Source organism: Mus musculus, chromosome 19 (genome assembly GCF_000001635.26).
Source record: "Mus musculus strain C57BL/6J chromosome 19, GRCm38.p6 C57BL/6J".
NCBI lineage: Eukaryota > Metazoa > Chordata > Mammalia > Rodentia > Muridae > Mus > Mus musculus.
The window spans coordinates 38,015,244-38,041,524 of NC_000085.6; the positions used below are offsets into that span (position 1 = coordinate 38,015,244).

Genomic DNA, 26,281 nt, shown 5'->3' on the forward strand with positions numbered 1-26,281 from the left:
CCAGAGTAACAAATATGTCAAGACTTTAAGTCTGGAGGTAAATGACCTGTGAGCCTGAGCAGGTTACCCAACTGCTCTCAAGAAAAACAGGCCCTTATTGGGTGCCTGATTGTGGGTACTGGGCTAGCCATGGATGGCTCTTTCCAAGTCCTTAACAAGTGAGGTCATTGCTTGTGTATAGAGGGAACTATCTTTTGTCTGGACAAATTCTTCCACTCTGACATCTCAGAATGGACATGTGTCTCTAAGCAGGAGGCTTTCTGCTCCTCTCCCACCCTCATTCAATCTGAATGGCTAGTCAGATGATGGATGAGGGGCACGGGAGGCAGCATACAGCAACCAGCAGGCTCCCAGCCTGGAGCAATAGCCTTGCAGCTGCTGAGTTAATGCACAGCAGGCAAGGCAGGCAAGGCTGAGCCCTGTGGGTGTGGTCACCTCACACAAGCCAGCCCAGGCTGCCTGGCACTGTTTGCTGACAGGCAGGTCCTAAGCAATGGAACAGCAGAAGCCAAGTGGGAACTTGTGTTTGTACTGCCAATCTCCATGGCAACAGGTTAGTCAGCACAGAGAACATTCTGAAACTGGTAGAAAAACCTCAGCCCCACCTTGAAAAGCCATTCCTCCTTGGGCAGCCAGCAGATCCCTGGGGCCAAATCCCTAGCAGACAAACCAAACATGCAGATACTTTGTACAAACAGACAGCTGATTCCCAGATGGTTTTTACCCCTAAAATGTACAGGTAACTTCCCTGGGATAGATTTGGATTGGTGGAAATGTCTAGAGAGCCAAAGATTCTGCACTGTCTGCAGTATGCTCTTAGTAAAGTACAGGGACAACAGAGATACACCCTCTGCTCCAAGCTAAGGTGACTCCAGCCAGATTTTCAGGACAGTAACTGTGCAGAGAAATCTTCAGGGTAGAAAGCTGATCTCATTAAAAAACATTTACCCCCATGACGGGACCAAAGAGCCTAAAACCTGTTTTGTTCATTTTTTTCAGGTGAGTAAAATTTAGTGTGTCTGGAATGGTGACATGTGCTGGTGAATTTTATGTCAACTTGACACAAGCTACAGTCATTGAAAAGGATGGAACCTTAACTGGAAAACAAAAGTATCAAATCTGGCTGTAGGGCATTTTCTTAATTAGTGATTGATGTGAAAGGGCCCAGCCCATTGTGGGTGGAGCCATCCCTAGGCTAGTGGTCCTGGGCTCTATAAGAAAGTCAGCTGAGCAAGCCATGAGAAGCAAGTCAGTAAGTAGTACCTCTCCGCAGCCCCTGTATCAACTCCTGCCTCCTGGTTCTTGCTTTTCCTGAGTTCCTTCCCTCACCGCTTTTGAAGATGACCTGTTGTGTGAAACTGTTAAGTGAAATACACCCTTTCCTCCATGTTTCTTTTGGTTAATGTATTTCACCACAGCAATAGTGACCCTAACTCTGACAGCCCAGAAGCTCCTAGCACCCATCTACCACCGATTAGCTGAGGTTTGCAGACAGCACCTGATGCAGGACCTTGAAGGACATGGAGCCCCAGGCCAGGTGAGTTTTTCTGAAGAAAAGAACTGGCAGAAAATGCACTGCCTAACTGAATGGACAGGCTGAGTGGGTATCCCAGGGAAGGCCTGGAATAGGAGGACACTGGGTCCCTTAGTCAGTGGGGAAAAGAAGGGGAGAGAGATGAAAGAGTGACAAGGACCAGCTTCATGTTTTGCCTAGTTTCTGCTCATGTGGTCTTTACAGTGAACATGTTCTTGTCTGTTCTTTGCACCAGAAACAAGAGCAACATAAATCACCCACAGTCTGGAGATATAGGTCGGGGGTAGAGTGTTTGCCTAGTGTACTGGCTAGTTTTGTGTCAACTTGACACAGCTGGAGTTATCACAGAGAAAGGAGCTTCAGTTGAGGAAATGCCTCCATGAGATCCAACTGTAATGCATTTTCTCAATTAGTAATCAAGGGAGAAAGGCCCCTTGTGGGTGGGGCCATCTCTGGGCTGGGAGTCTTGGTTCTAAAAGAGAGCAGGCTGAGCAAACCAGGGGAAGCAAGCCAGTAAAGAATATCCCTCCATGGCTTCTGCATCAGCTCCTGCTTTCTGACCTGCTTGAGTTCCAGTCCTGACTTCCTTTGGTGATGAACAGCTGTATGGAAGTGTAAGCTGAATAAACCCTTTCCTCCCCAACTTGCTTCTTGGTCATGATGTTTGTGCAGGAATAGAAAGCCTGACTAAGACACCTAGCATGCATTAAGCCCCAGGTTCAACGCCTAGCATGGCATAAAACTGGCCCTGGTGGTGCATGCCTGTAATCCTAGCACTTGGGAGATGAAGGCAGAAGGATAAGAACTTGGCAGTCAATTTCTATTACAGAGGGGGTTGACAGAAGCCATCTAGGAAATGCTATGGCAAGCGAGTTTCCTAGAGATGGTCCACCATTTTGCATGGCTGCAGTGGGTACACTCTGAGACTTCATCCCAGGACTGCTTCTCATTACTGATAGTGCTTTCATGCCACTATTAGATAGCCTAATGATTCTTGGGCATCAGCCCACCCTACTGAGCAAATTCCTACTCCTGCAAATCAACATGAAGAAGAATTTTCATGAATTAATGCTAGATGAATTAATGACTTTATAGAATTCCTGGTTTGATTCAAATAATTTTAGGAAGAAAGTTTCTTAAGGAGAAAGGTTAATGGTTTTAATTGCTTTGCCAGAAAGATGTAATAAAGTTAGACTCAAGAATAGAATATGCCGGGGGTGGATATGGGGAACTTTTGGGATAGCATTGGAAATGTAAATGAGGAAAATACCTAATTAAAAAAAAAGAATAGAACGTGCCCCCTCCTCACAGGATAGTAAGTAAAGGCTGCATAATAAGGCATACGATGAGCTTTCTTTCATAAATTACACTAAGAAGAGAAATAGGCTTGGGAAAAATTTGAAATCAAGGAAAAACTTTCATTCTAGGTCAGATTCAAGTATGCAGCCATATATTCACTATGATGAAGCCAGGCCATGTGAAACTGTTGCTCTGAACTTATAGTGAGCTTACAGAATAAAACATTCCTTTGAACTTACTATCAACATCCTTTTGTAACTCCCCTTTTGTGTAGCATCCTATCTATGAGGTAATTTTATAAAGAACTTTTGTCTAAGAAGGTATAAATTGACAGAGAAAAGAAATAAAGTGTGGCCTTTGGGACTCTGTCCCATCCACCAGAGATAGATAGATAGATAGATAGATAGATACATTCATACATACATACATAGATACATACATACATACATAGATATAGAGATACATAGACATAGGTATAGAGATAGAGATATAGAGGTAAAGATATATAAATATAGATATAAATATCTATATATCTGTCTGTCTGTCTATACATAGGTACAGTTAAGAGTTTAAAGAGTTCTGAAACCCATAAATGGATGCTCACAGTCAGCTATTGGATGGATCACAGGGCCCCCAATGGAGGAGCTAGAGAAAGTATCCAAGGAACTAAAGAGATCTGCAACCCTGTAGGTGCAACAACATTATGAACTAACCAGTACCCCGGAGCTCTTGACTCTAGCTGCATATGTATCAAAAATTAGCCTAGTTGGCCATCACTGGAAAGAGAGGCCCATTGGACACACAAACTTTATATGCCCCAGTACAGGGGAACGCCAGGGCCAAAAAGTGGGAATGGGTGGTGTCTTAGTCAGGGTTTCTATTCCTGCACAAACATCATGACCAAGAAACAAGTTGGGGAGGAAAGGGTTTATTCGGCTTACACTTCCATACTGCTGTTCATCACCAGGGAAGCCAGGACTGGAACTCAAGCAGGTCAGGAAGCAGGAGCTGATGCAGAGGCCATGGAGGGATGTTCTTTACTGGCTTGCCTCCCCTGGCTTGCTCAGCCTGCTCTCTTATAGAACCCAAGACTACCAGCCCAGAGATGGTCCCACCCACAAGGGGCCTTTCCCCCTTGATCACTAATTGAGAAAATGCCTTACAGTTGGATCTCATGGGGGCATTTCCTCAACTGAAGCTTCTTTCTCTATGATAACTCCAGCTGTGTCAAGTTGACACAAAACTAGCCAGTACAGGTGGGTAGGGGAGTGGGGGGAGGGTATGGGGGACTTCTGGGATAGCATTGGAAATGTAATTGAGGAAAATAACGTAATAAAAAATATTTTAAAAAAAAGTTCTGAGTTTCTCACTGGGCATTTCTCACTGGGCATTCTTCTCAGCCCCAGACAATTATGTTTTGTTCTGTCCGTAGTACTGACCCTATTGCTGTCTGCAGGGCCTCTATGGGCTACTATCCTCATGACCCCAATCACCAATGCCATATCCCTTTTCGCTGCCTGCCTTGGTTAACCTTTCATGTCAAATATGGTTTTTGATAGGGTGTTGGAGCCTAGCCTGAACTACATAAGCTCCTGTCTCAACAAAACAAAAAATGAGGATGAAGAGAAGGCTCAGCGGATAAAGGTGCTTTCTGCTAAGCCTGATTGCCTAAGTGGGATCCCTGGTACCCACGTGGTAGAAGAAGAGAGCACACTACTGAAAGCTGCCCCTTAGACCTCATATAGTAACATAGCATGCCCCCCCGACCCTGCAATAAAAAGTTGTTTATGAAAACCTGTATTAAGCAAGATATGAGAATTCCTAAATGTAGGTAGGTCTGTCTGCTTATAACGGAACATATCATATTTCCTTTGTTCTGACTAGCAAAAAAGAATGTTGAGATTCAGAGAGTCTGCACAGCCACTCTGTGCAGAAACACACACATACAACACTCGGAGTAAGAAGTCTGCACAGAGTGCAGACTGGATTTCCTAGGCTGTTCGTGCACGATCCTGGTGATTTGGGGCACATTGATTTCAAGCTGAAGTGATGCCATCTCAGATATGCTAGATTAAAACGGTGGGATTAACTTCTCTTGTTTCGTTCTCATTTTGCTAGTGCAGCCACCAGAAAACTTTATGATACATGTAAGCCCTCAAACTATTCCTAATGGAGGGGGCTTGTCTAGAACACTGACAATGTCTCATTTGTGGAGAGAAGAACACAAGGAAGAGAAGGGTGAATATACTGCTCGTGACAGTCAGAGGCTACTGTGGGCTTTACAAACCACTTCCCCAGAACATTGAATTATGGGAACCAAAACTCTCTTCTGGAGGTTGAGGCGGAAGATTACTCTTCATAGAATGGTTCAAAACTAAGATGTGCAACATAACCTTAAAAGGCTAGATTTGAGCTGGGTGTGGTGGTGTACCCCTACAATCCCACCGCTTGGGAAGTTCAAGGACACCTTGCCCCACACAACAAGGTTAAGGCCAGTTTGGACTACCTGAGACCCTGTCTCCAAAACAAACAAACAAACAAACAAACAATTACACTAGTTTTTAGTTTAAGAGAGTGAGTAGAGTCAGAACCTTGTAGAATATAAAATTTCAGAATATATAATTTAATAAATAATTTAAATAAAACTGTTTCAGTCGTAAGGGGCATGAATAAGTGAGAGAATACATTTGGAAGGCTCACAATTCTGGGGCTGGAGAGAAGGTCAGTGCGTAAGCTGCTTGGTACACAAGCATGAGTTTGGATCACTGGTGCCCATATAAAAAGGCATGTGGTACAGTGTAACCCTAAAGCTGAGAGTAGATACAAGGGGATCCTGGGGCTTACTGGCCAGCTGGACCTGTCTCACCAGAAAGTCCAAGATTTAGTGAGAGTCACTGCCCATTATTATTATTATTATTATTATTATTATTATTGAAAAACAATTGAGGAAGACATTCATTCTAGTGTTGGCCTCTGACCTCTACATGCTTTGCGCTGAGACTGCATCACATATAGACATTACACATTACACACTACACACAACACATAAACACACTATGCACCAGATACATACACATACACACCATACATACACATACTACACATAGTACACAGTACACATATACAGACTACACACATAGGCACCCATATGCATACACTACACAGACATACTACACATACATACTATACACACATACTATACACTACACACATACACCACACACACACACACACACACACTACACACACATGCACTCCCCAATAAAGCACTATCTGGGGAGCAGATGTTTGTCAAGACTTTCTGACTGTGACAGCAGTGTGCAAAAGATCCCAACAATTATGTTGACCATAGAACTTACTGTCTAAACCAAGCCCCCACTGACAGCAAACCAAGCACTGTGTGGGGAGGCAGCCAAGCAAACCAGGGCACGTGGTCTAACTCTCAACTCCCTAATCCTCCCATTGCAGCCTTCTGATTGTGCCGAGTGTGCTGAAGGCAAGACTTGCAACTTTACATGCACTAACACTGAAAGCCAAGGTGTTTCTTATAACTCACATGGATTTGAGCATTAGACTCTCTTTTTCTCCCAAATCTGTTATTACTGTAGCAGTACACCCAACAACGACAACCTTATAATTATGGTGAGAAATAACATGCCTTTCCATGAGTTATGGCATACACCACACACACATACACACACACACACACAAACATACACACATAACACATATATACACACATCACATATATATACACACACACACATACATATACACACCACACACACACACCCATATATATACACACATACAGACCACATATATACACACACACATACATACCACATACACACACAGACACCCATATATATACACACATACAGACCACATATACACACACACACACACCACATACACACACACATACACACATACCACATATATACACACATCACATATATACACACACACATACACACCACACACACACACATACTCACACACACCACACATACACATACACACACCACACACACACACATAAACATACATACACACATACACACACCACACATACACACACACACACACACATACACACACATAGACACACACACACTCTAGCAAAGCACACACAAGCAGACAAAGAATCTTTGTTATACTAATGTAGCTACAACTCAGATAAATGACTAGAGGTAAGGAATACAGTTGGCAAAGAAGGAATGAGATAGACAGACTCGTGACGGCTGAGTATTGAACACTGAGTATAGTCCTGGGGGAAAAGTTCTGTGATTGAATAGCCACATCTGACATGGCTCGTGAAGATGTAAGAGCATAGAGACATGGAACTGAAGCCCTAGAATATTAAAAGTACCACAGATAGGTCAATAAAAATGCTATAATGTGTAATTCAACAGTACAAATATGATAAGATAATATATATAAAATGATAAAAACTCTCTGGAAGCAACTTACTTATTTTGTCCAATTGTCTCAAAATCTTTGACAACAATCACCAGGGAGGATGAAGAGTCCAGTGGTATCCCCCTCAAGTCAAATTCCAAAATCTGTTCACAGAAAAGTTAAAAGGAAGTGAAAAGGCTGTTAAAGAGAATAGAGGACACACTGGGCAGTAATCTTCACTAACACTCCTTTGAATTACTAAATTCTATAGTTTGGATGGTGAGAAAACAAAGTAGATAGAGATCCAGGGAGTGTGGAAGCTACTTCTGGCTTCCCATTTTCTAGACCTTGGGGCTATAGACGGGTCACCAAACCTCTGACTCATAGTCAGAAAAATGAACTAACGCCTACCAAACTGTTGAGAAAATACTTCCCTCCGTGGTTATTTTTAAACCGTGCTCTTCTTGTGCATTACAGTTGAACAGTAATGAATAACTAGAAACCCATCTTCTAAGGAGGGTTTCCTCTTTACTGTGGCCAGTGCAGCTATCCAGTTGCTGTTGTTGTGTCTCAGATTCTCACTTTAATTCAGTGACTTGCTCTCTAGTAAGAGATGCTACAGAGATAACAAAGCACCGTGGAGGCCTTTAATTGATCAGGTGGTCAATTGATTAGTCAAAGTAAGCAACCTGTTGAACCACCTTAAAGTAGCTTTGGAATAGAAGTTTGGCTCACAATTCCCATGAGAATACACCCACCAATCCCAAAGACGGTGGCAATGGCATTTCACTGAGGTTTGGGTACAGCTACGAAACAGCAGGTAGAGTGTTTTCTAGATCTCTACATTTGCAAACTAAAGAGGGGGACATTGGGAACAAAATGGAGTAAGGTGGGTAGTGCCCTCAGGTGACAACACACCTCTACCCTTGAGGTCCAGTGAATTGAGAGGCATGTCAGGTTAGTCCAACCCAGAAGGGGTAGAAGGATGCAAATGTGGTTTTGCTTTGTTTTAGCCTTGGAGCTGCGTGCTAGGTGCTAGGAGTGCACAGCATTGCACAAGGGGCTTCACAGGTCTTAAGGTCCAATTGGCTGTGTTGTGAGTTATAGAGAGCAGACTGCAGAACAGCCTGCAGAACAGCAGGGTTTCCCACAGAAGCTTTAAGAGGCTCCACAGCTTCCCATCATTGATGATGAGATATGGCCCTGGGATTTAGACGTATTAAAAGAGGCTGGCAGAGGGAAGGATTTAGGGTGGGTGAAAGGAAAGTCGCCCTCCAATGACTCAGGGAGAACAACAAAGACATTGCTCTGGTCCGGGGAGGTTTAGCCCAGCAGTTGAAAGAAACAATGGAAGCTGGTCATCAAAAAATTAGTCAGACTAGGAAAATCCCACCCGGAAAAGAATGAATGAAACATTTGGTCTATCTGTAAAAACACTGAACTCTGAGCCACTTATAAAAATAGATGCAAAGTCAACAGTGTTATGAGAGTGCTCTGTGTGTGTGTGTGTGTGTGTGTGTGTGTGTGTGTGTGTGGTGTGTGTGTGTGTGTGTGTGTGTATGTGTGTGTGTGTGTGTGTGTGTGTGTGTGTGTGTGTGTGTGTGGTGTGTGTGTGTGTGTGTGTGTGTGTGGTGTGTGGTGTGGGTGTGTGTGTGGGTGTGGTGTGGGTGTGTGTGTGGGTGTGGTGTGGGTGTGGGTGTGGTGTGTGTGTGTGTGTTTATGGGGGGAGGGGTCAGTGTAAAGAAGCTACATGATTTCCCTTCAGTAGAATATTACACAGCCATGAAAATACTTTTGAGTTGAATGATATGAGTGCATGCTCGTCTATAATTGTAAGAAGAAACAGTATCGATAAAATCACCTCATTCCAGACAGGGTTGAGTTCATTATCAACTTTCTTTGTTTTCTTTTTCTCATCTGCAAATAAAAAAAGAAAAGCAAGAGATTCAATCAACTAGAAGTCACTAAAGATCTTGTACCATCCATTTGATTCCCCTAAAAGCCGTTTCTCAGAGCCTCCTATGCCACTCATTTACCCCTTTGTCTGCCAGCTGCGGGGGACACCTGAGTCAGGTTTACAAAGGGAATACCATTTGGGTTCTCAAAACATTTCCTCCACCTCGAGATCTACAAGGGATAAGAATCCACCATCATGGTCGTGCTGTTCAGTTCCCCTCTCTCTCCCACAGGCTTCCAACTGGCATCTCTATCTTGCTGCTGAAAGAATTCAAGGGGACTGACCTTTGAGAGTCTGGGGTAGCCATTTTACAGATGTGTACACTGAGGGTACAACATGGGCAAATCGCTCACACGTGGCCTGATGGAAACCTGAGATTTCGACTCTGAAGCCCTCTTTGCTCCAAAGTTGGTAAGACAACACCACAGCTTAGCAGCTAAGCTGGGCTCCCTCTCAAAGCCTCATCCACACCCTCATCCAGAGAGGAGTTCTGCTAGCACCAGTGGAGAACGTGGGGGTTCCCTGCACTCCTGGACCATCTTGTGAGACCTAAGGTCTTTTTTCTCTGTGTCTGAGCCTGGACAGTCCATCTACCTAGAGGAGAAGATAGATGAGTGCAGCCAGTGCCCATGGCTTTCCTTCAGGTCCCTGTCCCTATCCTCCAATGGATACCAAAATAAGAGCTTGCCTCTGACGACTGTATGCATTGAAAGCACCACCTCATCCCTCGTCAGCAGTGTAATTTTTATTATTACTATTGTCACCTCCCCTTTACAGCCAAGGTGAATGGGGTTAAACGACGTAGTCAAAATCACCCAGTCAATGAGTGGAGGGGCTCCGGTGACAGTGCAGGCAGGGGCACATTGGCAGCCACACTTTGAGCCATGCCTGACCACTGCTCTGCTGCTGAGGAATGTGGGAGGTGGTGGGTTTTGTTCAACTGCTTGCCACATCTCTTCTTCTCCCAGAACACAGTCTGCTTGGGGGAGGACGGGGGGGGGGGGGGGGGGGGAGGAGAGACGGACGACTAACTACCTCATTCTTCCAAGACCTCAGCATAGCAACACTGTGAGTCATGACCCTCACTCTGCTAAGCATTAACTTTTCCACTGGAGTGGGCATCACATGATCCAGCTGGCTTTCTTTTGTAAGCTTCCCTCCTAGGGGAAGAGAAATAATGGGAGAAGTAACCGGCCGGCTCAGGCTAAGCCACCTCATAGCCATGGTCTTCTAAGGGAGATCTTTCACAAACTTTATGAATGCCTTCAATCCTCCACATAACAAATATTTTTAAAACTACCACGTGCCAGGCATGACACGTGAGAGAGCTGAACACTGAGAGAGATACATGATCACTTGCCTGTAAGAGCTCTTGGTCCTCAAGTGGTCTAGTGAGGGTGTGTCAAGAGGTACTTAACTAGAAAAGGGTGATTTTAGTTGCCATTGGAGGAATACAGAACATGCAAATTCGGGGGGAGGGGAAGAAAGGTGATGTCAAGTTTGGGTACTGGAAAAGACCTCACAGAGGAAGAAGAGGCAAAGTCAAGGTTGATTGACAAGGTGGAATTGAAGGACTGCTCTCTTGAAGAAGTGGCAAGGCCAGCTAGGGGGTGGGCATCAGTCACAGCACAGTTGCCTGGAGGCAAAGGGCCAAGAAAGGAGGTAAAAACTGTGTGGGACGGCTATGGCTAGACATGATGCAAAGCCTTGGATTCCACGCTAACCTTCATCTGGCTGGTACAAGCCAATGAAGGAACTAAGGTGTTAGAAGCCAGCCTGAAAGACTTTTCAGAAGTTAGTAATCTGCCAAGGAAAACCAAGCTACCCCAAAACATCGAACGTATGCTGCTGAGCACGTGACCAGGGCAGATGCTGAGAACAAAGGATGCCTGTGAAGCAGAACAGAAGGCCGGTGGCTGACCACAGCCCAGGTGGAGGCATTCACCTGGAACTTCAGTAGATTCCAGGCTGCTCACATGACACACATGCTGAAGGCGTCACCTTGGGGTGGGAGACAGGCTCCGTGAGAGCCAGGCATCGCTGGGCTTTTATTGTGTCCTTTCATGAACTCTATCCAAGATCACAGAGCTAGGAAGACGCCCTCTAGCCAGGCATAGTCTGATTCAAAGACCTTATATGTAACCCAGGCCCTCTCCTAACTTCCCAGCAAACCAGGAAAAAGGAAAGAATGAGCGCCAGCTCCTCCCCTTCTGGAGAAACTCAGCTGATCTCTTCCAAGGCGGAGGTTCTGATTTGTATCAAAAGGTAAATACATTGTATTTTACCAAAATCCTACTCTCAAACATAAACACATCAGTCCAAAAAAAAAAAAGAAAGAAAAAGAAGAAAAATATTTTCTTATCAGTAGCCACAGGCAAATATTTATTCTATTCGGTATATTTTACCTGCTTTCTTCCTATCAAAGGTCAGAGTTGCAGGCTCTGGACATCAGATTAAATGACGGGAAGTGCCCTCTCTTGTCTCCCCATCACCTACATCAGTAGGCTGCCACCTCTACAGTTATTAAGATAGCAGTTCCTTCCTTTGGAAAGGAACTAAGCACTTTCATCCCAGAACAAAACAACGAACTCAAAAGCAGAACACTTTGGAACACACGGCTGTAGACATTCTTACGGACATTTCCTGTTTTCTGATTAGCGGAGCCTGCCTGGCTCAGCTCTGAAAGGCTTAAGCAGTGTGCCAGCCTTAGTGCCAGAGAACTCACATGCAACCCTGCCTGTCTTCACAGAATAATTCCTTTGCTGGTCACTGTTCCTACCTTGCCAGACGCTGTGACAGTTAACTCTGTCAGGTCGACACAGCCAGGCATCACCTGGTTCTCAGGTTGATGCCCCTTCCTCCTGAGAAATGAATAGCTAAATATAAATTCATGCCCTACCTTGCGAAAAATTGTCCCAGAGCTTTTAAGCCTTTATACATGGCTAACAGTGATTAAGTTTTCAGAACTGGCCGTTACTCCCAACATTGGTCTGATTTCATCTTAACAGTTCTCAAAGGCAAATGCAGTGATGATCGCCAGTTGTCACACGTCACAGGGCAAGCAAATGTGGGACCTGGCATTCTAACCTTGCAGTTAAAACACAGGTCCAGTCCCCAGAGGTGGAGGACTAAGGTAAGAACGTGGCTCCTTAGAGCTGGAGAGAGAGCTAAGAGCACTTACTGCTCTTGCAGATGACCTGAATTTCATGTCCTTCACCTATGTTAGACTGCGCACAGCCAATGAATAATTCCCGTTCTCAGGGGTTCCTCCTCTTCTTCTCCCACACAAATAATAAAAAAATCAATCTTAAAAGACTATGACTCTCTGAAGGTCATGGCTATAATTTATTAAGACTGCCATTCACGTGTCCCCACAGAGTGCTTGCTACTTAGTAGCTTCTCCATGATTTGAGAGACTTCTTGAGTGTGCAGTGTTGCCTTAATGGTCAAAAGAGAGCATGAATGTGAAGTCTGCAGCGCTGAGTCTGAGCACGGAGCACACAGCAGCCATTGGAGTGTTTCTTATTCATATACCAGAACACACTGCTTTGCCTTCCCCAGGGCGGTCCCAGGCCTCAGAGCTCCAAGGGACGGGAAGTACCCAGTGAAGCAAGGGACAGCCCTGGTGGAATAACTCCTTCACAGCTCCATCCCAGAAGTCAGCGGCCACCCAGGGCAGCTGGTACACCACAGTGACGAACCTGATTGCCAGTCAGCCTGGCAGCCACAAGAATGGGGTAATTCTACAAGGACCAGGGCCAGAGCTGTCTGTAAGGGGTTAAAAAAAAAAAAAAAAAAAAGGACACTCCTCGGTCCCCAGGAGTTAAAGGGAATCCTGGCAAGCCACCCAGGAGAACTCTCTGGAGGCATGTTTGACTTTTAAATTCCAAACTCTAGCTGCCCCAGTGCTTCAGAGAGATGTTGCCAAACGAGTTCAAAGAGACATGCATGGGTCAAACAGTAACCACTCTACAAGAGAAGCTGCTTTGTGTGTTCTGAGGTAGCTGATAACATGGACACAGGAATACTCTAGGCCAAAGCAGGCCGGGTTCCTGCCCCTCCCTCTGCAGCCCGGGCCCCACTGGCCTCCGACATGTCCTATTGAGTTTGAGCTCCTGAATAAAATAATATTCCCCAAGGAACTTGCAATGAGGCCCAGAAATCTGAAAGAGTCACAAAAGACTCTTACTTAAAGCCAACCCTGGGAATGGTCTCTAGCTTCACTGGCTGCTAGGCTGATTTTATATGTGACTTTCCACCCTGTGTGGGTACTTTAAATATACCCATGCCTAACCTAACTACTGAGGTACCAGTGTGCCCAATTTATGGATAGAGGAATGGGTGCCCATTTTACAGATGCAGGAATGGAAGCAGGCAAAGTTAATCGACTTGCCCAAGACTTCCTGCAGAGAAAAGGGTAGGAGAGTCTTTGCCCCAAGTCAGCTTCATTTTCCAGCCTGGGCTCTTAGATGCCACTATAAGCTGAGGAACCAAGCAACCGGTGGCTTTTTCAAGCCTTCCCAGCCTAATGACCTGCTTCTTCCGACTCTATCCAGATGTCTCCACTAGGAAGTCCTGGGACCTAATACTCATGAATACTAGCTTTCATGTTTAGGTTTATAATCTGCCAGACACTCTGCTAAGAACTGCCTAGAGGTTACCTTTTTTTTATTTTAATTTTAAATTTAATTTTAGTTTTTTGAGATAGAGTCTCATGTCCAGGCTGGCCACAAACTTGATATATAGCCAGAGATGACCCTGAGGCCATCCTGCCTCAACCTCCCACACTGTAGGATTACATATATGCCTTTAGGCAGAAATTAGGCAGGGCCTACTGAATGCTAAATAAGTATTCTACAAACACACATACATACACACACACACAGAGAGAGAGAGAGAGAGAGAGAGAAAGAGAGAGAAGAGAGAATTGGCCTAGTCCCATTACCCTCATTTCAAGGCACAAGAAAGTTAAACAGTTTATCCAAGGCCACCCACCAGTAAGAAACAAAGGTAGACTTTGAATACAGCTGTTCCAGCTCTTGGAACACTCTGACATCTGACTGGTGTATATCTGAGACATAGTTTGCTAGAGAGTGAATCCAGGCTGTCCTCAGCAGATTCAACTGAGGATATGATTCTTAGGGGCCCTCCGAGCCTTCTTTCAAATGGGGATTCAAAGGCTCAACCAGACACAGAGGCAGCAAGGACCCAGTGAAAGAGTAAAACTGTGCCTAAGACGGAGGGACGTTCCTGTGAATCAGAAGTAGTAACTGCTTCCATCAGCCAGCCCCTACCCAAGACATTGTAGCAAAAGGAAGTCAACCCCAGAAGAGAATTTTGAAAACGAAAGCAAAGCAAAGTAGAAATTGTGACCATCAGAGCCCGTTATTCCCAGGAGGAAAAATGACTGACTGAAATTTACCGGGAGCCTCAGTCTCTCAGCCCACAGCTACTCTATCTCTTTAAGGAAAGCATCATCAATGTCAAGAGTTTTAATACATTCTCAGCCCTCCATGTTACGGTGCAGTTGACTCTGGCCTCTAGCTCCTGAAGAAGCTGGCTGATTGTTGGCTACAGATCTGAGGAAGGGCAGGGAGTCAGAGGTGGAAGTGGGCTGCTCTTGGTCAGTGGAGCATAGAAAGGATCAGAGGATGGAATTAAAGTGTGAGATTCCATGCTCAAAGAGAGTTGTGCTCTGAGCTGAGAAGGCAGCCATGGACTATGACCGCCCCCCCCCCCCCCAGGCAAGTTCTCTTCCTTCTCTGCCTCTTCCTGCCTACATAGCTTTGCTCTCTCTCCATCTCACACATTCCTACAAAACAGATGTAACCGTTCCCTAGGCAGCTCCAGGGGCTGCGAACAACAGGTGAGACCACGCTCATGAAATGACTTTGAGCATGTAAATGTATGGGAGGGGGAGGGGGGAAGGGCTTCTTCTCCAAGGCATGCCACTCGCAAAGAGAGCACTGGGACTCTCAGACAATGCTATGGAGTCAGAAGTGTCCAGACCAAAGGCACCAGCATCCACAGTCTCAACCCAGTAGGGTAAGAAACCCAAGGGCTGAATTTCCGAAGGTGTTCATGCTTTTTATTCCAGAAGCTTAAGACATGAAGGCAGGGTGACCTCTGTGTGTTAGAGGCCAAGATGGTCTGCATAGTAAGTTCTAGGACCACCAGAGCTGCATAGTGAGGCACTGTTAAACAACAATAATAACAACAACAACAAAAAAAAAAGGTCCAGGAAATTAAAAAAAGAAAATCAGACACCTCTGTACCAAACCAGACTGAAGAGGAGGAAGTTGAGCTTCCATGGAGCTCTCTTGGGTCCAGAATTCCTAAAGTGTTGCAGCTCTTAGAAGAGAAGCAGGGAAGTTTGGGCAGTGTGCATAGTGCAGGCAGCCTAAGTCCTAGGTCTCTTGTCTGCAATAGAGGCAGAGGCGGAGGCGGAGGCGGAGGCGGAGGCGGAGGCGGAGGCGGAGGCGGAGGCGGAGGCGGAGGCGGAGGCGGAGGCGGAGGCGGAGGCGGAGGCGGAGGCGGAGGCGGAGGCGGAGGCGGAGGCGGAGGCAGCACGAACCTGGCCAGCTAAGTGGTCTAAGATCCAGAGATGAATGCTTTGGGAGAACTCTTCCCCAAGTGTTACAGCTCAATAAAGACAGACACTCTCAGACGATTCTTGGTGGAAATAACTTATGCCCTTTATTCCAGGGACTATACAAACCTTGAGGAGTGTGGTAGCATTTAGGTAGATGTTTCCCGTTGGCTGAGTTTGAGATGTTAGTGATGCTCTATTTGCATGGTGAAGGACTCCAAGTACTATTTAAGAAAGTGACTGCCCACGGTGGGGTGTCGTGGTTATGTCCCAGAGCAGGTACAGAGATAGGTAGGGAACAGCCCTACTCCCGCCAGTCTCAGATCTCTGAGATTCTCGGGGGTCTGAGCTCACACAACCTTGCCGGTTCTTATGCCTGTCCGTTGCATGGCCCACCTGCCCTGCACTAAACTCCTTTGGAAGAGATAAGAATGCCCAAAGGGCCGTGGATAGGGGAGTGTCGGCCACAGACAGACATGGCTGAGATAACACTCAGCTCTGCATAGGAAACAACTGTATGATGGCCTCAGAAGAGGAGAGTGTGGTGGTAAAACCCCACCTCTGCCTGAACCTGCTATGAGAATCTTACCTAGATACTTAACCCATTCTACTTAAGACAGCTTCTCTAGCTGGAAAAGATTTCACTTCTGGGCTGAAGAGAAGGCTCAGTGGTAAGAGCACATACTGAGCAAGCATGGGGACTTGAGTTGGGATCTTCAGAACCCTTGTAAAAGAAAATGGATGTAGATGCATGTGCCTGTAATTCTAGCAACTGGGGTTGTAGATGCTTGTACCTGAAATCCTAGCAATTGGGGTTGTAGATGCTTGTACCTGTAGTCCTAGCAATTGGGGTTAGAAGATTGAAAAGGCTTGGTGGCTTCCAGTCTAGCCTAGCCTAAAAGTTCAAGCTTCAGTGAGAGATCCTATCTTAAAGGAATGAGGTGGAGAGCAAGAGAGGATGCTCAGAGTTCTCCTTTGACCTCCACATGCTTATGCAAGCATACCTTCCTGCATACACATTAACGAGCAGACACACACCTTAAAGAAAGACTTTATAGCCAGGAGGTGGTGGTGGGTCATACCTTTAATCCCAGCTCTCTAGAGTCAGAGAAAGGTGGATTTCTGTGAGTATGAGGCCAGCCTGGTCTACAGAATAGACAGAGTCACACCTAGAAATCCTGTCTCACACCCCCCCCCAACACACACACACACTTTTTCTATTTTCAGTGAATAAAATTAATTAATTAAAATGTAATTAATAAATAAAAATAAAGCAGTTACATAGTCCATAAAAACTGTCAAGTTCTCATCCTCAATGTGACCTGCACATGAAGACAACTTAAACATTTGATTAGGGGCTGGAGAGATGGCTCAGTGGTTAAGAGCACTAGCTGTTCTTCCTAAAGACCCAGGTTCAATTCCCAGCACCCACATGGCAGTTTACAACTGTCTATGACTCCAGTTCCAGGAGGTCTGACACCCACACACAGACATACATGCAATCAACACACCAATACACATAAAATAAAATAAAAATAAATAAATAAATCTTTAAAAAAACAACAAAAATTTGATTCATCAAACTCTGCTTTGCTTGCAGCATAGCATTTAGGCTGCCTGTGGGCACAATCCCAGCCTAGCTCGATCCAGACTCTCCAAAGAGCTAGAAGATGCCTGACCTAACAGCCTTCACCCAGAGTTACTGAATACTTGTATTTGTAAGGCCCAGGCAGAAATCATCAAAAGGGCGCAGAGACAGGGAGGGGCCAGGCAGGGAGGAAGGATGAGCAGAACCATAACTTCCTACATTGTTAGTGAAAAGAAAGATGGCAGAACTGTTTTCCCAATTTCTATGCAGGACTACTGGGATGAAAAAAGATGGCGTAGGTTAAAAAAAAAAAAAAAAACCAGAAATCTGTGGTTAAAACAGAATGGGGCCTCACCCTGCCAGTTAAATATGAGATTTAAAAAAAAAAATGCTTTGTGTAAAATAGGTTAGGCCTTTATTTCCTGCTAATAAAATAGCCTGATCTAGATTATCAGTGGAACTGATTCGCTGCTAAGCTATTTCACCTCTGTGCCTCTGAGTCACACAGCCTGTCATAAATGCTTGCATTACCTTGTGACAAAGCTCGGCCAGGAGGGCTAGGCTTTGTTCCTTCTCTCCCTGTCTTAAAAACATTCTTTTGTCCTTGGTAAATTTCTCTCTGCTTTCTGACTTGATCCAAATGATGCCAGCATACTGAACAACTCAACCCCTCCAGAGGGGCCGCCAGAGTATTCATTCGGCTTGGTGTCATGGTCCAGTTATGTATATTCTCCTCATGGGAACTGAGCTCCATCAGAGCCCAGGGACAATCTGGAATGCAATTAAACCCAGCCCTGCCTCTGCCCAAGTCCTCTGCATGGAACATGAAGGTGAAAGAAGACGTCCCTACGAGAACCCTGAGGATTCAGCAGTGGAGGTGCGTGCTGCGTGAGCACTAAGGGGCGAGAGAGCGGCGTGAGCTGATTCCTCAGGCTGCTTCCAGTCCAAGCCCCCTGAAGATTCAGCAGCAGTCAACACTCAGTGCCCTTTGCTCCCACTGCCTCAGTGCGAATGCTCGCACATGCGCTGTGTGGGGTAGTGACAATTACACCTTCCATTTGACAGATGAGGCCACCGGATCTGCAGGTTCTAGCAACCATAAGCAAGTGGAAGACCTGGTCACTCAGCTGCTGGGGCCATCTGCTGCAATCTCTGCTGCCATCCCTATAGGCCATCAGTGACCACGTGCGGATATGTACATTTAAACTAGTTGCACTTAAGAGTAAAATTTCAAGCCCTTGGTCATAGTGGCTGCATTTTGGTGATTGGAAACCACATGTGGCTAGTGGCTTCCTGTCACACAGGGTGGATCTTAACTATTTCCACACCACAGGAAGCTCCATTGGACAGAAAGTCTCTAGATAAACCTGAAAATGAGTGCTGGATGGCTTTAAAAAGGGGGGGGAGGGGTTGATTGATTGATTGACTGATTGACTGATTTCAGGGCTTTGTCTGCATGCATGTCTGCATTCCAGAAGGAAAGCATCAGATTCCATTATAGGTGCTTGTGAGCTGCTATGTGGGTGCTGGGACTTGAACTCAGGACCTCTGAAAAAACAGCCAGTGCTCTTAAGCACTGAGCCATCTCTCCAGCCCTCTAAATGACATTTTTTAAATTAGTAAAATATTCTGATTTGAGCAAGTTGACTGTTGTTTTCTTCATTAATTAATTTCTTTATTTACTTTATATCCTGATCGAGGCTTGTCCTCCTTCCTCTCCTCCCAGTGCCTCCATCTTCCCTCTCCTCCCTCCATCCCTCCCTCTCTCTCTCTCTCTTTACAGAAAGGGAGGCCTCCCAGGGATATCAACCCACCTTGGCATATTAAGCTGTAGTAAGACTAGGTGCATCTTCTCCTATTGAGGCTACTAGATAAGGCAGTTAGGGGAAAGGGCTCCAAAGGCAGGCAACAGTCAGAGACAGCCCCTGCTCCAGCTGTTAGGAGTCCCACATGAAGACCAAGCTGCACATCTGTTACATATGTATAGGGGGCCTAGGTCTGTCCCACCCGTGCTCTCTGGTAGGTGTTTCAGTCTCAGTGAGCCCCTAGCTGACTGGTCATTTTAACTCGACTAGACTCAGGGTAGCCTTCTAAAGGAGAGCTGCACACCACTGTCTACAGCTCCAGTGTTTACTGTAGCCTAAAGGTAAGAGCACCACTGTGGATATTTAATAACAGAACTGTGTACTTGAAACGGTTGAGATGACAAATGTTATGCCTTTCACCACAATGAGAAACAAAGAACTTAACCTTGTACCTAAGAGATGCCCTGGCACACTCTCGCCAATAAATCAGACATAGGCTCTGCTGATTCTGGTACAGTCATAGCTATACCTAAAGGGCATTCCACTTAGTCTAACCCTGAGCTGCCCCTGAGAAATGTCCTCCAGGCTTCTGTGCATCCTCCACAGGTGGGAAGAGAGGGAGGGTGTGATCACTTGAAAGTACTTTAGATTCACCACCATTTCTCCTTATAATACCTTAGGAGGTGCACCTTACTCCCAACCTTTTATAGATGAAGAAATGAAAGCTAGATATATAGTTACCCAAAGATTTTTCACCTCCTAGTAATAAAACCAGGGGCAAAACTTCACCTCCCTAGTCCAAAGACCATCCTTTTCTACATACTGTGTTGATCATAGAAAGAAGGGACACTTTATATAGGAGGTTGGGTCAAGTGGTTGTCTAAAAACGGGTCTAAATTTACTGAGCTGAAAGGAGATGAGCCAAGTGGTTCAAGTTCTGGGCTTTCAGGTCTCACACTGCAGTAGATACATCTGGTATACCTGGGGTTTGTGTCCTGGGCTGCTGTACTTTTGGATCACAGACATTGGGATGAACCAATCTCACACAACTATGCCAACTGGGGTCACTCTCTTGAGGTCTGTCTTGGGGACAATGTGGGGGGGGGGGAATGAGAGAGGGTGAGAAGAAGTAACTGGAGGGAAAGAGAACACAGGGCTGCAAATGGCCCTTGCCTGACAGTAGTCTGGCCCCTTGGAGCCCATAATCTATATTCTGTAAGATCTCTCTGAGGCTTTAGAAACCACGCTTTCCTTGCACAAGCTTGAATGAGCTTCTGCTCCTTGCAGAGTGACACTTGGCGGTGGCACCTTACCTTTCCAGGTTGGGCAGGGATGCAATGAGAGGAGTGGATGAGAGCCACATCTCAGCTTGTCTGAGGAAATGCTCCCCATCTGACTTGTGGGAAGCCAGCTATGTTTGTTTTCAAATATCACTTTCACCTTCTAAGCTGTTGTCTCCGATTGCCTCCCTCATGACAGTCTCTTTCAGAGCCACCCCACCCAGCCTGTGCTCACCCACAGGGTAAACACTCTGAGGGGTCACGGGGATGGCTGGAGTTCCATTTCACAATGAAGCACAAGAAGTCCCATTAGCCTGCTAGGTGTGGTTTTCTCACTTATTTGGCTCAGTCAGGCTTCATTAGCTCCTCCCTTCTAAAGGTGGTCCTGAAGGAGCTGCCTCTGTTCTGGAGAGCAATTGACTCAATCAACAAACCCAGGTAATCCCCCAGACTCCTGTTGATGCCATTCTCAGAGAGGTTTTCCAGTAGGTTACCATGCATCACAACTCCCTAACCGGACTACCCTTGTTAATCTCACCACATACACCCACAACTCCACTATCCTTTGTGGTTATTATTTTTTTCTAAGATTTATTTAGATATGTGAGTACACTGTAGCTGTCTTCAGACACACCAAAAGAGGGCATCAGGTCCCATTACAGGTGGTTGTGAGCCACCACATGGTTGCTAGGAGTTGAACTCATGACCTCTGGAAGAGCAGTCAGTGCTCTTAACTGCTGAGTTATCTCTCCAGCCCCTTTGTGGTTGTTTCAAAGTCTGGAATAACTTCTTCCTCCATCCCTCCTTCCCCGCCCCCCCCCCCATCCCTCCCTTACTTTTTCCTTTCACAGGATCTCACTATGCAGCCCAGTCAGGCCTTAAACTTGTGATCCTCCTGTCTCAGCCTCCCAGGTGTTAGGATGACCCGAGTGTAAACTATGTCCACTACTTCCTCCTAATGATGTCTTCATGTATCCTTTAAGACCAACTTAAATATAAACACTTTCCTCTCAAAGCTTTCTGTTCTTCTGTTTACTCTTTTTGCTTGCTTGCTTGCTTGCTTGCTTGCTTTCTTGCTTGCTTGCTTGATTCAATTTTTGAGACAAGGTCTTCCTATATATGCCTGATCTGGAACTAGCTATGCAGACCAGGCTGGCCTTGAACTTGTGGCAATTCTCTTGCATCTGTTTCTCAGGTCTGGGATTACAGGCACATGCCACCAAACGTGGCCTCCTTTTACTCATAAATTGCAACTTTTCCCACGCTTCCAACGAGGTACTAGCTTGCATCTCATGCATCTCATTCTAGTGTCGGAGGCCTAGGAGAACAGCCGTGTTAGGTGTTTTCACCATGGCTCCTGACACTGGCAACTTATCAAACAGGAGAGGAAATTTAGAATTCCTATGTGCAAGGCCTTCTGCATTTCCACCTGATCCACAAGTCACCCTGCAAGGTAGGAGAGGCCATCCTATTTTGTGTTTCTGTTGCTGTGATAAAACACACCATGACCAGAAGCAACCTGAGGAGAGGAAAAACTGCATTTGTCTTACATGCTCTGTTCACAAATGATCATAAAGAGAAGCCAAGGCTAGACCCTGGAGATGAGAACTGAAGCAGAGACCATGAAGGGACAGCAATTACTGATTTGTTCATCATCCCTGCTTGGCTTGCTTCCTCATACAACTCAGGACCATCTGCCCTGAGATGGCACCACCCACAGTGGACCAGGCCCTCCCATATCAATCATTAATCAAGAAAATGCCCCCACAGCCTTGCCTGCAGGCCAATCTCATCCGAGTAACTCCTCAACTGAGGTTCCCTCTTCCCAGGTGACTCTAGTTTGTGTCAAGTTGAAAGAAACTAACCAGCACTGAGTATTACTTAGAACACCGAAACCGGAGATTTTATTTGCTCATAAGCAATTAGAAAACAAGAAATGGCAATTAGAATTCCTCAGGTATGGCTGGCTCTAAAGCCCAGGGCCTTTACTCTGTAATGGCCAATTAGAAGTCAGTTGATAAAGGCTTAAAGTGGCAGATGTCCCACAGCTGTTTTTTTTGAACGAAAACTGTGCTCAAAGTACAGCCCTGTTCAACAGAGCAGCTGTTCCACCGAAGCTTGCCGTGAGTAGGGAGACGGTTGTCATGCCACAGTGTTCTGGGTAGTATCTGTGTTATAGACCAGTACACGTTTCACATATGAATCTTCAGCAGGAAGGGCAGCGGCTTCATGTAGTTCTTTTCAAATAGAAGAATTCAAACACATCAATTTATCTGGATAACAGGAGCTACAAACCGGTTGTGTTCAGTTCAGTATCAGGAATGTGTGGAGCAGTTGTTCCTTTACCTAGATCCACCCACAGGGCACATGAAAGAATTCTAAGTGTAATCCTTCCTGAACAACGGAAGATGGGCCAATCACCGTGGCCCCTTTCAGGATTAACAGACAGAGGCTTTGTTATTCCAAGATGTCTCTAACCTCCTTCCATCTCTTTCAGTGGCCAATGCTGAAAAAGCATATTCAACATCCATCAATCTATCAGTTGTTGGAGAAGGCATAAATATGCCACTTGGACTGGTCTTAGGAACAGAGAGAAACCAGTGACCAGAAAAGAAGCCAGGGAAGTGCCAGTGTCCTGACTGAGAGCATATGGGTAAGCTATGTTGTGGAGGAGGGAAGGAAAAACAGGACAAGCTAATTAATTTCTAAAAGCAACTGTGGTTTTGTAGATGACTGAGAGCCAAAGAATGTGCCTTTGGGAAATGTACAGTCCCCAGGCTTCGGCAGGGTGGGGCCACCATCCTTCAACAGTTAGTCTCCAAGCCCTTTTCTCCCGGAAGTGAGGAGAATGACTCAGTAGATTAAACAGTTTTGCTTTCTGAAGTATTTGTCAATACAATACCATGGTTCTACTGAAGTACCCAAGTTTCATGACCATCATTACCTGTGAAGAACTGTCTAGACTCTACAACATACCCTAGGTAGATCAAGATTCTATATGGACAGCTTACCTCCATAGTCTACAATGAATGGACCCTGTGAGAGATTTCACCACTCCGAATGGAATCTCACAGCTTCTTAAAGCTTATCTAAAAGATTCTTTTAGAATTTACCTCTGGACAGTAGGGGTTGGCTCAGTGGGTAAGGTACTTGCTGAGCAAGGGCAAGGGCCTGAGTTCAAATCTCCAAAGCCTACAGAAAGTTGGGCACCGTATGACCCTATAATTCCAACTCTCTTACAGAAGAGATAAGAGAATCCCCCAGAAACTTGTGGGCCATCTACAAACAAGAGACCTGCCTCAAACAAGGTGGAAGATGAGAAGTGTCATTCAAGGCTGATCTTAGACTCCATTCATGCACCACTGGTGTGGACATTGTACACACATACACACATCACACACAAACAGATACATACACAAAAAGAAAAAGGAAGGAAGGAAGGAAGGAAGGAAGGAAGGAAGGAAGGAAGGAAATGCCTCAAGATTTTGAATGTTTCTCACACAAGGAAATACAAAATCTTGAGGTGGTAATTAAGCCAAATTGCCTTGATCTGATCATCACACACACACACACACACACACACACACACTCACACTCACACTTACTATGTTCCCTAAGATGGTTTTGAATGGAAGCTTGGGTGCAAAGTGACCCTATCACAAGGACAGGATAGGAAACCTGCTGTTGTGGCCGCCATGTTTCCCTGGAAAGGGATGATCCTATGAATAAAACACTGCTATGAATAAAACACGCCAGCGTATGAGTATACAAGAAAGGTTTCTCTCTATTAACCTTTTCAAAAGACTCTTTTCATACAAAAGCAAGGGATGAAACAGAGGGGAAAAGGAAAGTATATGGTAATATCCAGCTAGCAAAATGACCTTTAAAGGGCTACAGGCCAACAAACAAACTAAAAAATCCCCACAGCACCAACCCTTCAGAAGCGCACATGCTCACAAGGCTGGAGCAACTTGTCTGCCTACAGCAAGAGGATGTAAGAGATTCAAACCTAATTGTTCAGACTAACACATCAGGCGTGATGGCAAGTCCCAGCATTCAGGATAAGGAGAACTGGAGAACGAGGAAGATCAGAGGTTCAAACTCATCCTCAGATAGCTCTGGACTTGACGATCATCCTGGGCTACATGAGCCCCTGCCTCAATTAAATTGATTGGATCAGTGGTCCCTAGGAAGACTGCAAACACAGCAGGAAGAGTTGTCATTTTTCAGTTGTTTAATCCCTTTTATGCTTTGGTTTACTTTATTTGACCGTCATTCAAAGAATTAAGATCTGATATTAACAAAAATTAAACAAAATTTAATTGTTTTCTTTTATTGTTTGTGTTTGTGTCTCTCTGTATGTATGTATGCATGCATGTATGTATGTATGCATGTATGTGAGTGTGTTGGGGGGTGGTTAGGGGACAAGTTACAGAAGCATGTTCTCTCTCCCCATGGGGGTTCCAGGGACTGAACTCAGACAACCAGGCTTGGCAGCGAGTGTTTTTAACCATCGACCCTCTCGCTATCCCACAGTTAGAATGTCTAAATGCTTATGTCTGGGAGTTGAGAGGTCTCAGAGGCTTGTATATTTAATCCCTGTTGGGCCCAGCTGCACACGCTAGCTGTCTACAAGGAGCTTGAGGCAGATAGCTACCTGTAGTTCTCAGCAGGCTGGCTTAAAATTTAGAACTGGTTCGTGGAACCCAAGACGGAAAAGACATAAGCTCTGCTGCCTTCATAATCCACTCCTGCACACCTTCATTTCCACAAAAGAAGCACAACCAGCCCTTCTGGTTCACCCGAGGCCCGGAGCAACAACTCCACAGCCAGCCGAAGGCTATACAAAGGCCTGAGATCTGCTCCAATGCAGTTAGTTGGTGACTAGTACGTTTGCTCCCAGATGCAGTGTAATTGCAGGCTAGCAGGGTCTCTGCTGGGAGTCAGAGATGTGGTACTCAAAGTCCCAGCAGTGAAAGACTTGGTCTCCAGCCTACCATGAACAGGCAGTGGAACCTTTAAGAGCTGGGGACTTGTAGGAGGAGTTAAGTCATTGGGGTGTGCCTTTGTCCCCTCCCTCTTTTCCTGGCCATGTACAAGACTGCTCTGCCATACACTCCTACCAGATGGTAGTCCTAACCTTTCCTCCCCGAGAGGCTGAAAAGCAATAGATCTGCTCACTTGTGGACTGAACCTCTAAAGCCCTGGGCCAAAAGCCATGTTCTCTGTTCTCGGTGATTATCTCCATCCTTGTCACAGAAATGGAAAGCTGATGGACAGACAGGACCTCACAGTATCCATGCGAGCATCATCACCCCCATTTCTCCCTTCAGTTGGCCATGCTTCCTGTCATTCCAGGAGGTGGGCTGAGCTCTTTTCCACCCTTGTTCATTTATGAACATTGATGCCACGACATGAGATCCTTAGTTCTATCAGGACTTAATTCAACTTAATTTTACATAGCTCTCAAAATTGGGCACTGGAAGGAATTGATGTATCCAGGGTTTTCAGACTGCTGGGGAGGAAAGGAAGGCAGGAAAAGAAATCATGGCCATGACTGCCTGTCCCATACCTGTCAAGACCATGGCTTTCAGACCTCACAAATGATCAAAGTCTGGTATTAGAAAGTTGAAGCACCTTGAAACTAGAAAGCCAGTGTCCTGCTACTTGCCATGGCTAAGGAAGCTGAGACCTGAATGGTTAGAGCTGGGATATCCAAGGTTATCCGTTATTTAGGTAATGCTGGCTAGTGTCCAGTGTGCAGGTCAGAGATGGCTCAGTGGTAGAGTGTGCCCTTGGTCTGATGCCCAGGGCCATAAAAAAAG

General features: G+C 45.5%; 1 protein-coding gene and 1 long non-coding RNA gene across 5 annotated transcripts in view; one reads left to right on the forward strand and one right to left on the reverse strand.

The window, feature by feature from the left end:
• The window catches only part of Myof (myoferlin), a 144,542-nt gene that overhangs the window by 116,208 nt on the left and 2,053 nt on the right, over window positions 1-26,281 (reverse strand). For all 4 annotated transcript variants that reach the window (NM_001099634.1, NM_001302140.1, XM_006526995.1 and 1 more), the window contains exons 2-3: window positions 9,099-9,154; window positions 7,310-7,401 (exon numbers count right to left, since the gene is read on the reverse strand). In NM_001099634.1, coding sequence (NP_001093104.1) covers window positions 7,310-7,401; window positions 9,099-9,154 — 148 coding nt within the window. The remainder of the gene's footprint in view (window positions 1-7,309; window positions 7,402-9,098; window positions 9,155-26,281) is intronic.
• Window positions 417-4,627, forward strand: Gm52396. The gene is made up of 3 exons (XR_003952915.1): window positions 417-739; window positions 1,419-1,537; window positions 4,393-4,627. It is a non-coding gene; the product is annotated as a predicted gene, 52396 (long non-coding RNA).